General features: G+C 45.0%; 1 protein-coding gene across 1 annotated transcript; it reads left to right on the top strand.

Moving 5' to 3' along the window:
• The first annotated feature begins 390 nt into the window (after positions 1–390).
• On the top strand, positions 391–8,960 carry spns1 (SPNS lysolipid transporter 1, lysophospholipid). The gene is made up of 13 exons (XM_082529946.1): positions 391–746; positions 2,875–3,093; positions 3,266–3,331; positions 4,671–4,807; positions 4,889–5,040; positions 5,388–5,454; positions 5,543–5,685; positions 6,700–6,852; positions 6,965–7,154; positions 7,395–7,460; positions 7,670–7,768; positions 7,872–8,040; positions 8,146–8,960. The coding sequence occupies exons 2-13, from the start codon at positions 2,883–2,885 to the stop codon at positions 8,211–8,213; spliced, it is 1,521 nt and encodes a 506-aa protein (XP_082386072.1). The 5' UTR covers positions 391–746; positions 2,875–2,882; the 3' UTR covers positions 8,214–8,960.
• Positions 8,961–14,940: the final 5,980 nt, after the last annotated feature.

The raw sequence follows: 14,940 nt of genomic DNA on the forward strand, positions 1-14,940 counted from the left end.
TGCTGCGGTTCACCCTTTAAAGTAAAAGGTGTGTCAGAAAATGACCAATTTATGAGAATTTCTTTATTTTCTTTCACAAAAGAGAACGAAAAGCCAAGTTTAGCAAAAGCTTTTTTATGTCTGCATTAAAGTCACCATTTCATTATTAAAAGTGTAATTTTTTTAAAGGGAAGTTTTGCCAACAAAAAAAGTTCAATTTTATTATTATTATTATTTAAATTCACTATTTAAGAAATGTTTGTTTTTATTTCGGTTTTATGAGAAATAAAGTTACCAAAAACAAATCCTGATTTAAAACATGAAAGCGGACATAAGCAGCCTCCGCCCAGTTTTACTCTTAAAAAAATAGTGTTTCTATCAGCGGGTGGAGGGGGACCCACTCTGCGTCACTTCACGGTTGGAGATAAATCCACGGAACGTTACTGAACCACTATCAGCTTCTCCACCCACTCACATCACGGCTGATCGCGGGATTGATTCTGTCACGTGAATTTCGGTAAGCGGGTCATGGCGTCATGTGAGCGGAAGTGGCCGTCAGAGGTGTCATGGCGCCGGGAAAGAAGCGTCTGTCCTGGAGCGTCGGGCTTTAAACGCTTCGTTGGCGTTAACGTCTCTAACCCGGCGCACGGCTCGTGTTTCTGTTTGACGGCGTCAGGATGGAGTCTGTCACGAGCTCTTAGCTTTGTGAGAGGAAGTGAAGATTTGGAGCAAAGAAGAAGAAGCGCCAGCCTGACTCATCCTCACAGGTAAACAACAACAGCGGGCCCACAGACCTGCTCTGCAGAGGTCCATTTAAAAAACAGTGAATTTAGGGTGGCTTTGATTTTTCCTTATCGGAGATAATTAGATTTTACTGCTCCTGACTCGTTTATCAGCGCTGACCGCTCGGTGATTTACTTAAAGAAGCCTTCAAGAACTTATCATTTAATCTCCGCTAAAACAAAACGCGTTTAAAAATGTAATCAAATGTTAACCGAATTTATCAGCAGAGGTTTAAAATGTGCTCTGAAAAATCTCAGCTGATAAAAAAGTAACATAAAAGGTTTTTTTTGCATGTTCTTTGGGCGATCGTGGTTCAAGAGTTGGGCGTTCGCCTTGTAATCGGAAGGTTGCCGGTTCGAGCCCCGGCTCGGACAGTCTCGGTCGTTGTGTCCTTGGGCAAGACACTTCACCCGTTGCCTACTGGTGGTGGTCAGAGGGCCCGGTGGCGCCAGTGTCCGGCAGCCTCGCCTCTGTCAGTGTGCCCCAGGGTGGCTGTGGCTACAATGTAGCTGCCATCACCAGTGTGTGAATGGGTGGATGACAGGTTGTGTAAAGCGCTATACAAATACAGGCCATTTACCATTTTACCATTGGTGTTCGGGCTTTGCTGCGCTGCCTGGCTGTACCTACATTTCCTAACTCTGCAATAAAAGAGCCGAATTTAACGCAGCACGCATTAAAAGGTATTAAACCACATTTCAGGTCAATATCATTAACTGTTATTATCTTTGATGGCAGAACAAACACAGCTGTGATGATTACGAAGCGAGTTTTAAGACCTTTAATCTTCTTTGAGACTTTTAAAAGTAAAGTTCCTAATTGGGAACACGTTGAATGGAGATCGGAGCACAGTTTAAACACACTTTAAACATTAATATTGAATTTATGTCAAGATTCCTGAGAACGTGTTGAAGCTGAATGACGTTTATTAGCAAAATAGAAAAAGTGTGAGACATTTGAATGGAGTTTGGTGCTGTGCTCGCTCTCCTCTCCTTTAACCTCGTCAGCTGCTGCCTTGTTCAAATAGCCTTTTGTTGACTTGTGCACGAGTGCAGAGCAACAGCAGCACCCTGGTATTGATGAGGATCCAATCATCCACTGATCAATAAGATGAGCAAAGGGTCACCTGGACATGTCTTATCTTTATTGGAGTCACTTAACAGGAGCACTTCCTTCTGTATGAAAGCAAAACATCAGCCTGAATCAAATATGAGCTCATTTAAGAGCAGTAAGGATGGACGACTGGTGCTGAACAGAGTCCAGGGTGGTGGACTGTTTCAGTTTATTTGCATGTAATCATAGTCATAAAGCCAGCATTCAGTTCCACTCCTCTGATGTCCAAGTGCCTTTATTTGAGCAGAGGGAGAGATGGACCCCCTCAGAGTCGCACTTTTAATTCAATAAAGTCAAAACAAAAAGAAAAGAGCGGCAGAGCGTTTGATGTTCACCGTGTCAGCAGATTGTGCTTGTGTAGAGCGTCACATGGCCGCGGTTTCACTCGGTCAGCTTCTCCTTTCTCCGCTTCTTCCTCTTCTCCTGCCTTCATCCTCGGAGCTCCTGCAGAGCTTTCTGCTGCCGGAGCAGGTTTGCGAGTACGGCGTCATGTGTTCACCCGGAAGTTTCAAGAACCTCACCAGTAGATAAACTGGATTTTCCAGCCACTTTTCAGCGTTCACCTCCTCTGCATGTGGAAACATGAACACCACCATTTACACAAACTTCACATGGTTTCACCTTCTTTGAAGACGCGTTTGCACTTTTAGGCTTCATACACATATTAACTGTATCCATGTAGTTCTGCTCTGTGAGCAGTATAACTGCCAACGAAGGAAGAACATCGCGTTCGACGAGCTGTTCATGGAAAGCAAACATTTCACACTCGCTGTTGCATGACTTTGTCACTTCCTGCTGTCTGCTGCAGGTGAGCGATGTCTCGATATCAGTTTGGAGTCACACCTGTTTGAGCGATCCTGCTAACAAACGGACTGAACCACCGGTAGAAGGAGGATTTAGTGAAGCGTCCGTCTGGCAGAGGACCCAGAACGGGGCCCTGTGGCCCCCGCGGGTCAGTGCGACGGATCAGTGAGTAATAACTATCTGATCTCTCTCCAGCGGCGGCCATGTCTCGAGGCGAGCCGATGTCGGACTCTGCTCCGTTCTTCTCCTCTGACAGCGAGGCGGAAGGTCCGGAGGATCAGGGCACCGCGACGGCCAATCAGCAGCCAGATGAGGAGTCGCCCAGCGGGGTGTCCAGAGGCCGGGCGTTGGTGATCGTCTTCGTCCTCTGCTACATCAACCTGCTCAACTACATGGACAGGTTCACCGTGGCAGGTACGCTGCTGCCGGGGACGTTTGTTCACATTCACGTGAGCGATGCGTGCGAAGATTCACGTGTTGGTCCAATGCATGCGTGGAAGTTATTTCTGTAACACCTGCTTCTGATGCCAGAGGTGCAGGTGAGTGAAATATGAGTGAAGTAAATGACGTTTGTTTTGTCCACCAGGTGTTCTCCCTGACATAGAGCACTACTTTGGGATCAGCGACACAGAGTCTGGCTTACTTCAAACAGGTAAGGAGGAGAACTCCACCCCCTCATCATGTAGCAGGACTTATGTTTCATGAAAAGAAAGTTTTCTTTCCATTTTCAGCACAAATGTTGCTGCAGACAAACACGATGAGCTGCTAATGGTTATGGTCACGTGTTACTTGACTGAGCGTCAGACTAAAGAATTTGTGCCCGTTGTAGTGACGGCTGTTTTTAGAGAACCGGCTCTTCAGGTTGTTTTGTTGCTTTAATTAATTTATTAACAACAACAATATAAAATTATGCACAAAAGGAATTATAATGTAAAAAAAAAACGTGGTTTTATTTATATATGTTTATATATAAATGTATACGGTGGCCCCTAGAGACAAAACACGTACAAACTCCAAAACACATTTCTAGCTTTAACTGAACTTCAAAGCAGAGCTACTAGATCACTTAAATGACACAATTGAAAGCATGTGTGTATTGTTTGTGTATTTATACACAGACACTCATATATATTCAAATAATTTAAAAAAGATTGTTCATGTACCTGTTATTACCACACACCAAATCCAGTCGTTGGTACTTGCTGGCTTGTGTAGCCTCTAGGTAACAAAAGCTCAACACTGCCCCCTAGCATCCTGGAGCACTGCTGTTGTGTTTTGTACGTGTTTTGTAGGGGCCACCGTAAATATACTTTTATTTATTCACTCCACATAAAATGTAATAAATAAATCATATAATACAAAAACCAACTATTTAAATTTTCAGCTTTTTCCTTTTACAAATTTAAAGTGAAACAACACAAACACAGCAAACCACAACACAATTAAATATAAATTATAATATGAAAACAAAAAGAAGATGCACATTCTCTGTCATATGGACCTGCATGAATAAACTTTCTGAATCCTTTATCATCCACAGCTGAAAATAGTTGTGGATGATTACTATACCTTTCTAATGTGACCTTGTTGTCCCTGCTCTCTCTCTCCCTCCCGCTCTGTTCCTGTGCTACTGTGAGTGTAACTACCGCCCCGCCCCCCTCTGCCCAGCGCAAAGCACAAGGCTCGCGTGCAGAAAAAAGTGAGCGAGAGAGAGAGAGAGAGAAAGAAAAAACCCGCTCGCGTCGTTCACTTCAGAGAGTTGGCGACCGACACATGTCTGGCACGTTGGTAGAAGTGGTCTTCATGTTGGAACCATAAACGAACCTAAATACAAACCTTCTCGAGTGCACCTGTGCTGTGGGACAGGGTTTTTCTGTCTCACAGTTACTGGTAAATACTGACTGCAGTCACATGACCACAGGTGCTCTTTGGTCACGTTTTCAGGTGTTTCACTTCCTGACTCCAGCTCTCACCTTTGTGCTTCCTTCCAGTTTTTATCTGCAGCTACATGTTCCTGGCTCCTGTGTTTGGTTACTTGGGCGACAGGTACAACAGGAAGTACATCATGAGCGGCGGCATAACGTTCTGGTCGCTGGTGACGCTCGCCAGCTCCTACACGCCCAAAGAGGTGAGATAAATGTTTGAACTCAGGAGGAAAACTTTTGTGAAGGTTTGAATGTCCACAAACGCACGTGTTCTCCTGCCGCAGCACTTCTGGGCGCTGCTGCTGACTCGAGGCCTGGTCGGCGTCGGCGAGGCCAGCTACTCCACCATCGCCCCGACCATCATCGCCGACCTCTACGTGAAGAGCAAGAGGACCAACATGCTCTCCATCTTTTATTTTGCCATCCCTGTCGGCAGGTAGCTGCAGACGTGTTAACGATGATCCAGAAAGTGAAAACTCAAAATTCTAACTAAATTAAATAATTAAATGTTTATTCTGCGAGTGTTTATTAAATCGCACCTGAAAAATCCATGTCATTAAACTTCCCTCGCAGTCTTTGTTACTACATTTACTATTATTAATCATTATTATTGATATGATTAAATATTCAGTGTTCTGTTTGTATCGTTCCACAATTTTTGCTTTAAAAGTGACTAAAAATAAAAATATTTATGTGGTTAGCATGAATGAACTTCCTGGGAGTTTTCATTGTCACACAGGAAGTGCGAATAGCTGACCTCTCTTTGTCTCCTCCTCCCGTCAGCGGTCTCGGCTACATCGTCGGCTCGCAGGTCAGCAGCAGGGCGAAGGACTGGCACTGGGCGCTGCGGGTGAGCCAGGCAAACATCTGCTGCAGCTGTGTGGTCTCCTGCTGTTTCCCCCAGCTGATGAGCGTTTGCGTTGTCCTTCCTCCTTCAGGTGACTCCGGGTTTGGGGCTGATCGCTGTGCTGCTGCTGCTGTTTGTGGTGAAGGAGCCGAAACGAGGAGCCGTCGAGGCCCGACCCGAGAATCGCCTGCACCAGACCAGCTGGCTCGCCGACCTGCGCGATCTCAGCAAGAAGTAGGTCACCGCTATTCTCAGAAGACGCTCTGGCCTCAGCTTATTTCTAGGCTCAGAATATAAAGTCGCGTTCGACAGAATCTCCATCACTGATCACATCGTCTCCATCCATCAGTCAGAAACATGCATGCATGCTGCAGCGAGCTGCAGGCTCTGAATATCTCGACAACGACTCGGCGCGAAGCTGCGGTCTCGTCCTGATGGGAGAGGAAGGTTCTGGTCTGCTGTTCGTGGGCTAAACAAGGACACAGCCAGCTCGTTTCAGTAATGACCGACTCAAACTACCAAGCGCAAATGACCGGGTCAAAAATGAGCAAACGCGATGAGGGCCTGAGTAATTGTGTAATTGCAGGTTTTAAATATGCGGTTCCCTCTGAACACAGCGTGGCAGCTCAGGCCAAGGGAAGCCAGCTGAGTCACGTTTCTGATAGGAGGGTGAAGTCTTCGGTTACAGGGCGGAGGAGCTGTTCTCCGGGTCAATCTGATGGGTCGGCTTATAAACCTGAAGTCTGAGCAGCTTTTAGGTTCCCATCAGATCTCGACCCTGTGAACAGACGCCTGTGGGCAACATCCACGACTACTCCCAGTGAACAACACGATCCTACGTTACATTTCTTCATGGCGCATAACGGACTGAATACTGAGACTCTGAAACAAAAGAGTGATATCTGACGTGTGCGCTGCTGAGGAAAAGCACACAGATGCTGTTGTGCACACTCACCCACTCACTGGGTTTAATAACGGGACTCTGCTCCCTCTGACGGGCCGCGTCCAGCTTGGTTCTGGTTTCGTCACAGTGCTGTAATACTGGGATATGAGGATGAGGACTCAGTGAAGGGTTAGAGGGCAGAGGAAGAGCTTTGCTGTCACGTTCACACGATGATTCACTTAAATACTCTCCTCCCCCCAAAACAGCCGAGCTCACGCCGTTCTGTCACGGCGTCTCTTTGGTAAAGCCATGCCGTGGTTTTAATGCTTTGACGTTCAGCTGGTTTCCATCTCTCTCCTCCGCAGCCGCAGCTTCATGTTGTCCACGTTCGGCTTCACGGCCGTGGCGTTTGTGACGGGCTCTCTGGCTCTCTGGGCGCCAACGTTCCTCTTCAGGGCGGCCGTCTTCAACGGGGAGAGGGCTCCCTGCATGGAGGCTCATTGCGAGTCCTCAGACAGGTAAACGTGACTCTACACCTGAGGTGGGCGGGGCGGGCGGTTACTTGTTAAATTCGACCTCGATGGAGGAATGCAGCATCCTGATGGTTTGGGGGGTTTTTTTCTCCTCAAGTCTGATTTTTGGGGCCATCACCTGTGTCACCGGCGTGCTGGGTGTGGCCAGCGGCGTGCAGGTGAGCCGACAGCTGAGGAAGAAGACGGCCCGAGCCGACCCGCTGGTCTGTGCCGCCGGTCTGCTCCTCTGTGCACCGTTCCTCTACCTCGCCATCATGTTCGCCCAGGCGAGCACCGTCGCAACATATGTGAGTCCTGCATAGAATCGCAGCCACCCGTCCACGCACCCGTCCACGCATCTGTCCACGCACCCGTCACCATTTAACGTCCAGCCTCCATACATGCATCCATCTGAGCAGTCAGAGGGTCGTGGGAGGTGTCAGTGTTTGAGTTTCAGCATTAATCACGACACAAAGATGGCTGACACACCTTTAGAACAGCTCCACCTGCTGGTTGTTCGTTGATATCTTTTCTGTTCGTCCCTCCAGGTCTTCATTTTCTTCGGGGAGACGTTCCTGTCCATGAACTGGGCCATCGTGGCGGATATTCTTCTGGTGAGAGATGTCTCCTGTTGGACTCGAACGCGAACTTCCTGATTACTCACAGATAGCTCGTGATGGTGACATGAAAAAATAAAAATAATTGAAAGCAACCAAATGAATTTGATTACAGCTAAATGTGATTGGCTGATGCAGAATCTAAAATGCAGAATTTACAATATTAAAGAAAGTGAAGACGACGAGTGATTCTCCGTCTGTTTCAGTACGTAGTCGTCCCCACTCGACGCTCCACAGCCGAGGCTCTGCAGATCGTCGTGTCTCACCTGCTGGGAGACGCAGGAAGTCCCTACCTGATAGGAGTGGTACGTACACACACACACACACACACACACACACACAGGCTGTTGTTGCTGACTGATGATCGACGTCCATCTTGAACATTGGCCCCTCCTCTTCCTGTGTCAGATCTCCGACTCTCTGAGGAAGAACGACTCCTTCCTGTGGCAGTTTCGGTCTCTGCAGTTCTCCATGCTGCTCTGCGCCTTTGTGGCTGTGGTGGGCGGAGCTTTCTTCCTCGGGACCGCAGTCTACATCGAAAGAGACCGCGAGCGAGCCGAGAACTACGCCCCCACAGGTGAGACGCCCCTGTGTGTTGTGCTCGCAGCTGATTGGAGGTGAAATTGTGACATCATTTCTGCCGTGACTCCTAACACTTGTCGTGTTTGTTTGTTTTTAACAGATGAGCCGATCGTGGTGCCGAAAAGCGGGCGCTCCACTCGGGTTCCGGTGTCCAGCGTCCTGATCTGAGGAACCTGGCGGAGGTTCTTCGCCACCTGCGGATGGTTGTGTCTCACCTGTCGGTGTCGCAGACTCTCTGCCGTGCAGAAACGCTTCAGGACACTTTTTATTTTTGCAGATTTGATTACTTTTTATAACCTTTTCTGCCAGGAAGGCTTGAGGACAGCGTGTTCTTCAGCTCGCCTCTCGGCTCGGCGGCCACGTTTCAGAGCGCGTATGGCGTCGAGACTCGACCGAAGCTGCTCCGTGGACTTTACTGACCCCGCTGTCATCACTCAGCAGCTGATCTGTGATCAGCCCGGAGGCAGAAAGACGGATGACGTCGTGCTCTCGCGTCTTTCCAGCAGAAGCTTCGTTAATCACTTTGATAAGCGCGTTTGAGCTGTTTTAGTTAGAACACTAACTCTCTCCTGTTTCCTTCAGCGCCTCGACCGTTTCACCTCTCATGGTTTTAAAGAGCCTCTATTTGAATCCCACGTCGGCCCCCGACCCCAGGCCTGACCCCTGACCTCTGACCCCATCCCTGGACACTGTAAACATGTAATTTTAAATTTTTTTGAAATGTTTTTATTACATTTTCCTTCCAACATGACTGACACATGAAAACTGTATGTGGCGACTCTGACTCCATGGTTACGGTTGTCGTCCCCCCCCCCCCCCCCCCCCCCCCCCCCGGAGGAAACGGCTTTTCACTGAATGTTAACCTCGAATAATTTTTCTGAACTTTTCTGAATTATTAAAGGAAAATGAACCTGCTGTTTGTGTGTGTTTACAATGGAAATGTTTATGATCACAGCTGTGCGTCGACGTTCTCATAATTCATTTAACAATCAATAATCTAGCAAAAGCATATCCTAACTATCATTCATATATATATATATATATATATATATATATATATATATATATATGATTTTTTTTTAATTTACAATAAAAATGATAAATATTTGTGTCAAATATTTAAAATCCACGATAATAAAGGTTTAGATAAATAAAAACAATATTTGTATATTACTCTTAAATTAAAATAATTTTATATTAATCAACTACTACAGTCATTATTTTATTGAATACTTTTAGTGTTAAATATAGCAGCTTTACTTACATTATTGTTGAATTAAATATTAAAACTGATCAATATGTTAGAATGAATTTTAAAAAGTATCAAATTAGCTAAATGCTAAATTTTATTTGATATAATGTCAAAAGTGGAAAAAATGTTTTGTTTTGACCAAAACAATCAAAACGAGTTTTTATATATTTTTTGTAACATTTATAAAAACATCTTTATCAAAGTTGAAATAAATTTCTGTGATGTCACAAAATGACCAGAAATATGTTTTAAATTTGATTTTTGACTCTTGACTTTGTATTACAAAGTTTTGTCGTTCAGCTGTTTACAACAAAATATTATTGATTTAATTTTGCATCCTCCACCATGACGTGGAGGATGCAGGCGGAGTCCCGGGCCTGCTCCACCTGCTGCTACAGGAAACAGTCGATGGTGCCGTTATCGTACAGACGGGCTGACGCGGTGAGCCGGGCTCACGCAGGTAACCCGACACGCCCACCGCCGCCTGATGTCTGTGTAGGACGGTTTCTGGCTGGATGCAGTAACTTTGCTTCTTTCTTTGACAACATAGTTTTATCAGCTTCTCTGTTTAAAAACTTGGAGCTTCACGTGGAGAAATCCACAGAGGATCATGATGTGACTGTGGATTTCACCTCTGATCACAAGGTTCATAAAAATGTTTATTAACTGTTTAGACTTTTATTCAATTCAATTTTATTTATACAGCGCCAAATCATAACAACGGGCACTTTATATTGTAAGGTCGACCCTACAATAATACATACAGAGAAAAACCCATCAATCATATGAGCAGCACTTTGGCGACAGTGGGAAGGAAAAACTCCCTTTTAACAGGAAGAAACCTCCGGCAGAACCAGGCTCAGGGAGGGGCGGGGCCATCTGCTGCAACCAGCTGGGGGTGAGGGGAGGACCTACGGCCTACGTCTATTGCAGCATAACTAAGGGAGGATTCAGGGTCACCTGGTCCAGCCCTAACTATATGCTTTAGCAAAAAGGAAAGTTTGAAGCCTAATCTTGAAAGTAGAGATAGTGTCTGTCTCCTGAATCCAAACTGGAAGCTGGTTCCACAGAAGAGGGGCCTGAAAACTGAAGGCTCTCCCTCCCATTCTACTTTTAAATACTCTAGGAACAACAAGTAGGCCTGCAGAGCGAGAGCGAAGTGCTCTAATAGGGTGATATGGTGCTACAAGGTCATTAAGATAAGATGGGGCCTGATTATTTAAGACCTTGTATGTGAGGAGCAGGATTTTGAATTCTGGATTTAACAGGAAGCCAAAACAGGAGAAATCTGCTCTCTCTTTCTAGTCCCTGTCAGGACTCTTGCTGCAGCATTTTGGATCAGCTGAAGGCTTTTCAGGGAGTTTTTTTGGACATCCTGATAATAATGAATTACAGTCGTCCAGCCTGGAAGTAATAAATGCATGAACTAGTTTTTCAGCGTCACTCTGAGACAGGATATTTCTAACTTTAGAGATGTTGCACAAATGGAAGAAAGCAGTCTTACATATTTGTTTAATATGTGCGTTGAAGGACATGTCCTGGTCAAACATGACTCCAAGGTTCCTCACAGTGTTACTGGAGGCCAAGGTAATGCCATCCAGAGTAAGAATCTGCTTAGATACCATATTTCTAAGATTTTCAGGGCCGAGTACAATAACCTCAGTTTGATCTGAATTAAGAAGCAGAAAGTTAGCGGCCATCCAGGTCTTTATGTCTTTAAGACATTCCTGCAGTTTAACTCATTGGTGTGTGTTATCTGGCTTCATGGACAGATAGAGCTGGGTGTCATCAGCATAGCAGTGTAAATGTATGCTATGTCTTCTAATGATGCTGCCTAAGGGAAGCATGTATAATGAAGGAGATTAGGAATCTGGAGAACTGGTGCCAGAGGAACAACCTCCTTCTAAACGTCAGTAAGACAAAGGAGCTGATAGTGGACTTCAGCACTAAGCAGGAGAGGAACTACCAGACCCCCGTCATCAACGAGTGCCCAGTGGAGAGAGTGGACAGCTTCAAATACCTCGGAGTTCACATCACGCAGGACCTGTCATGGTCCTGTCACATCAACACCGTGGTGAAAAAGGCCCGACAGCGTCTCTACCACCTCAGACGCTTGAGAGACTTCCAACTGCCCTCCAAGGTGCTCAGGAACTTTTACTCGTGCACCATAGAGAGCATCCTGGCGGGAAACATCTTAACCTGGTTCGGGAACAGCACCATGCAGGACAGACGAGCTCTACAGAGGGTTGTGCGGTCAGCTGAGCGCACCATCCGCTCCGAGCTCCCTGACCTGCACTCAATCTACAGCAGGCGGTGCTGGACCAAGGCCAGGAAGATGGTGAAGGACCTCAGCCATCCCAACAACAGACTGTTCTCTCTGTTGAGGTCAGGAAAGCGATTCCGCTCCCTGAAGACCAACACAGAGAGACTGAGGAGGAGCTTCTTCCCGCAGGCGATACGGTCTCTCAATCACACCACCACACAGTCCTGACCCACACATATGGTTCTTAGACACACACTGGACATTCTGGACATTGTCTTCACTTAAATCACTTTAAGCATATTTGCACTGCAGAAGACATAATGTGGATTGCACAACACTGGTCACTACATTCTTCATTTCCAGTTAATACTTGTACAGCTGCTGTTATTGTGTATATAATATTTATATTTCTTCATACATTCTTATATAGTTCTATACTGTGTATTGTGTATTTTGTTGTACAGTTATTTTATTTTCAACTTTAATTTATATATTTTATCTTATTCCTTCCTAGTTAAATTTACCCTTTTTAATTTTTCATATTTATTTCTTATTCATAGCCTTTTCTTTTTTTCTTTAGGTCACGAGCAGTTGTCCAAGCATTTCACTGCATATCGTACTGTGTATGACTGTGTACGTGACAAATAAAAATTGAATTTGAATTTGAAATGTGAACAGAATTGGTCCTAGCACTGAACCCTGTGGAACTCCATAATTAACCTCAGTGGGTGAAGAGGACTCTCCATTTACATGCACAAACTGGAGTCTATTAGATAGATATGATACAAACCACTGCAGTGCAGTACCTGTAATACCTACAGCATGTTCTAATCGCTCTAATAGGATATTATGGTCGACAGTATCGAACGCTGCACTGAGGTCTAGCAGGACAAGCACAGAGATGAGTCCACTGTCAGAGGCCATAAGAAGATCATTTGTAACCTTCACTAAAGCTGTTTCTGTGCTGTGATGAGCTCTGAAACCTGACTGAAACTCTTCAAATAAACCTCTGCAGATGATCTGTTAGCTGTTTGACAACTACTCTTTCAAGGATGTTTGATATAAAGGAAGGTTGGAGATTGGCCTATAATTAGCTAAGACTGCTGGGTCTAGAGATGCTTTTTGAGTAAAGGTTTAACTACAGCCAGCTTGAAGGCCTGTGGTACATAGCCGATCATTAGAGATAGGTTGATCATATTTAAGACCGAAGAATTAATTAATGGCAGGACTTCTTTGAGCAGTTTTGTAGGAATGGGGTCTAAAAGACACGTTGATGGTTTGGAGGAAGTAATTATTGAAGTTAACTCAGAAAGATCAATTGGAGAAAAAGAGTCTAACTTAACATCAATGGTACTAAGAGTAGCTGTAGATAATATTACATCTGTGGGATAATTATTGGTAATTTTTTCTCTAATGATAAAAATGTTATTTGTGAAGAAGTTCATGAAGTCATTACTAGTTAACGTTAAAGGGATGGTTGGCTCAAAAGAGCTCTGACTGTTTGTCAGCCTGGCTACAGTGCTGAAGAGAAACCTGGGGTTGTTCTTCTTTTCTTCAATCAGTGATGAATAGTAAGATGTTCTGGCTTTGTGGAGGGCTTTCTTATAAAGCAGCAAACTATTTCTCCAGGCTAAATGATGATCCTCTAAATTTGTGACACGCCATTTCCTCTCCAGCTTACGAGTCATCTGCTTTAGGCTACGTGTTTGAGAATTATACCACGGAGTCAGGTACTTCTGATTAGAGACCTTAGTTTTCACTGGAGCTACAGTATCCAGAGTCGTACGTAGTGAGGAGGTGAAATTATTAACAAGATAATCGACCTCTGTTGGCGTAGCGTTCAGATAGCTGCTCTGCTCTGTGTTGGTACAGGGCATTGAAGATGATAACAGTGGGTGGATTATATTCTTAAACTTAGTTACAGCGCTTTCAGAAAGACATCTACTGTGATAAAGTCTACTCTCCACCGCTGTGTAATCAATTATTGTAAATGTAAATGTTATCAGGAAATGATCAGACAGGAGAGGGTTTTCAGGAAACACTGTTAAATGTTCAGTTTCTATGCCATATGTTAAAACAAGATCTAGAGTGTGATTAAAGTGGTGGGTGGGTTCTTTTACATTTTGAGAGAAGCCAATTGAGTCTAATAACAGATTAAATGCCATGTTGAGGCTGTCATTTTTAGCATCTACATGGATGTTAAAATCACCCACAATAATTATTTTATCTGAGCTCAGAACTAAATTAGATATAAAGTCTGAGAAATCAGACAGAAACTCTGTGTAAGGCCCAGGTGGACGATAGATGATAACAAGTAAGACTGGTTTCTGAGTTTCACAGCTGGAGTGGACGAGGCTAAGCATCAGGCTTTCAAATGAATTAAAAGTCTGTCTGGGTCTTTGGTTGATTAATAGGCTGGTGTGAAAAATTGCTGCCACACCTCCCCCTCGGCCTGTGCTGCGAGATTTCTGGTAGTTAGAATGACTCGGGGGTGTTGATTCATTTAAACTAACATAATCATCCTGCTGCAACCAGGTTTCTGTAAGACAGAGTAAATCGATTTGTTGATCAATTATTAAGTCATGTACTAACAGAGACTTGGAGGAGAGAGACCTAATATTTAATAATCCACATTTCACTGTTTTACTCTTTGGTTCAGATGTGGATACTGTATTGTTCTTTCTTTGTGATTGTTTATGTTTAAGTTGTTTGTTGCTGGTTTTTAGTTTGTTTTTTGTCTGTTTGGGAGCTGACACAGTCTCTATGGAGATGGGTTTTTGGGGGGGAGGGTAGCAGGTTCGCTCTCTCGAACCCATTTTCAAAGGTTCGAGAGAGCGATTTCATGCCCAGGTGAGGCTGTGCCTTCGTTATTTAACAATAAAACGAGTAAAGGATCGGGAGCTGAGTGTTGAACATGTGTTTGGTGGACTTTCACTGAAGGTGATGGAGGTCCTCATCAGACCCAAAAAGCGAACGGGTCAGAGATGGAGCAGAAACTTCAGTGACCACATCATCCAGATGTTCCCTGAAGCTGAGGGCCGGCCCTTCAGCCACATCTGACTCGTTCACAGCTCCTGTGTTGGCTGCAGATGTGTCAAAACGTATTTACCTCCCTGCTGCTGACAGCGTGCTGCTGCCCAGGCTGCAGGCAGTGTCCGAAACGCAGCCAGCTCGTGAAGCTTTAGAAGTCTTTATTGTGCAGGGACGGTAAGAAACGAGAGCTGGAGGCTGATTTCCGTCTGTGGACAGATGAGGCAGAGGTCCAATCAGCTGTGACAACCACGACAAATCCCCCCGAAAACTCTTTGATCAAATGGTAAATGGCCTGTATTTATATAGCGCTTTTCTAGTCCCTAAGGACCCCAAAGCGCTTTACACAT

Source organism: Aulonocara stuartgranti (genome assembly GCF_965226115.1).
Source record: "Aulonocara stuartgranti genome assembly, chromosome: 4".
NCBI classification, from domain to species: Eukaryota; Metazoa; Chordata; class Actinopteri; order Cichliformes; family Cichlidae; genus Aulonocara; species Aulonocara stuartgranti.

Coding starts and splice junctions, on each gene's coding strand:
- spns1 (XM_082529946.1), top strand. CDS start 2,883: ATGTCTCGAGGCGAGCCGATGTCGGACTCTGCTCCGTTCTTCTCCTCT. Junction 4,808..4,888: donor GCTCCTACACGCCCAAAGAG/GTGAGATAAATG, acceptor CTCCTGCCGCAG/CACTTCTGGGCGCTGCTGCT. Junction 8,041..8,145: donor CGAGAACTACGCCCCCACAG/GTGAGACGCCCC, acceptor TGTTTTTAACAG/ATGAGCCGATCGTGGTGCCG.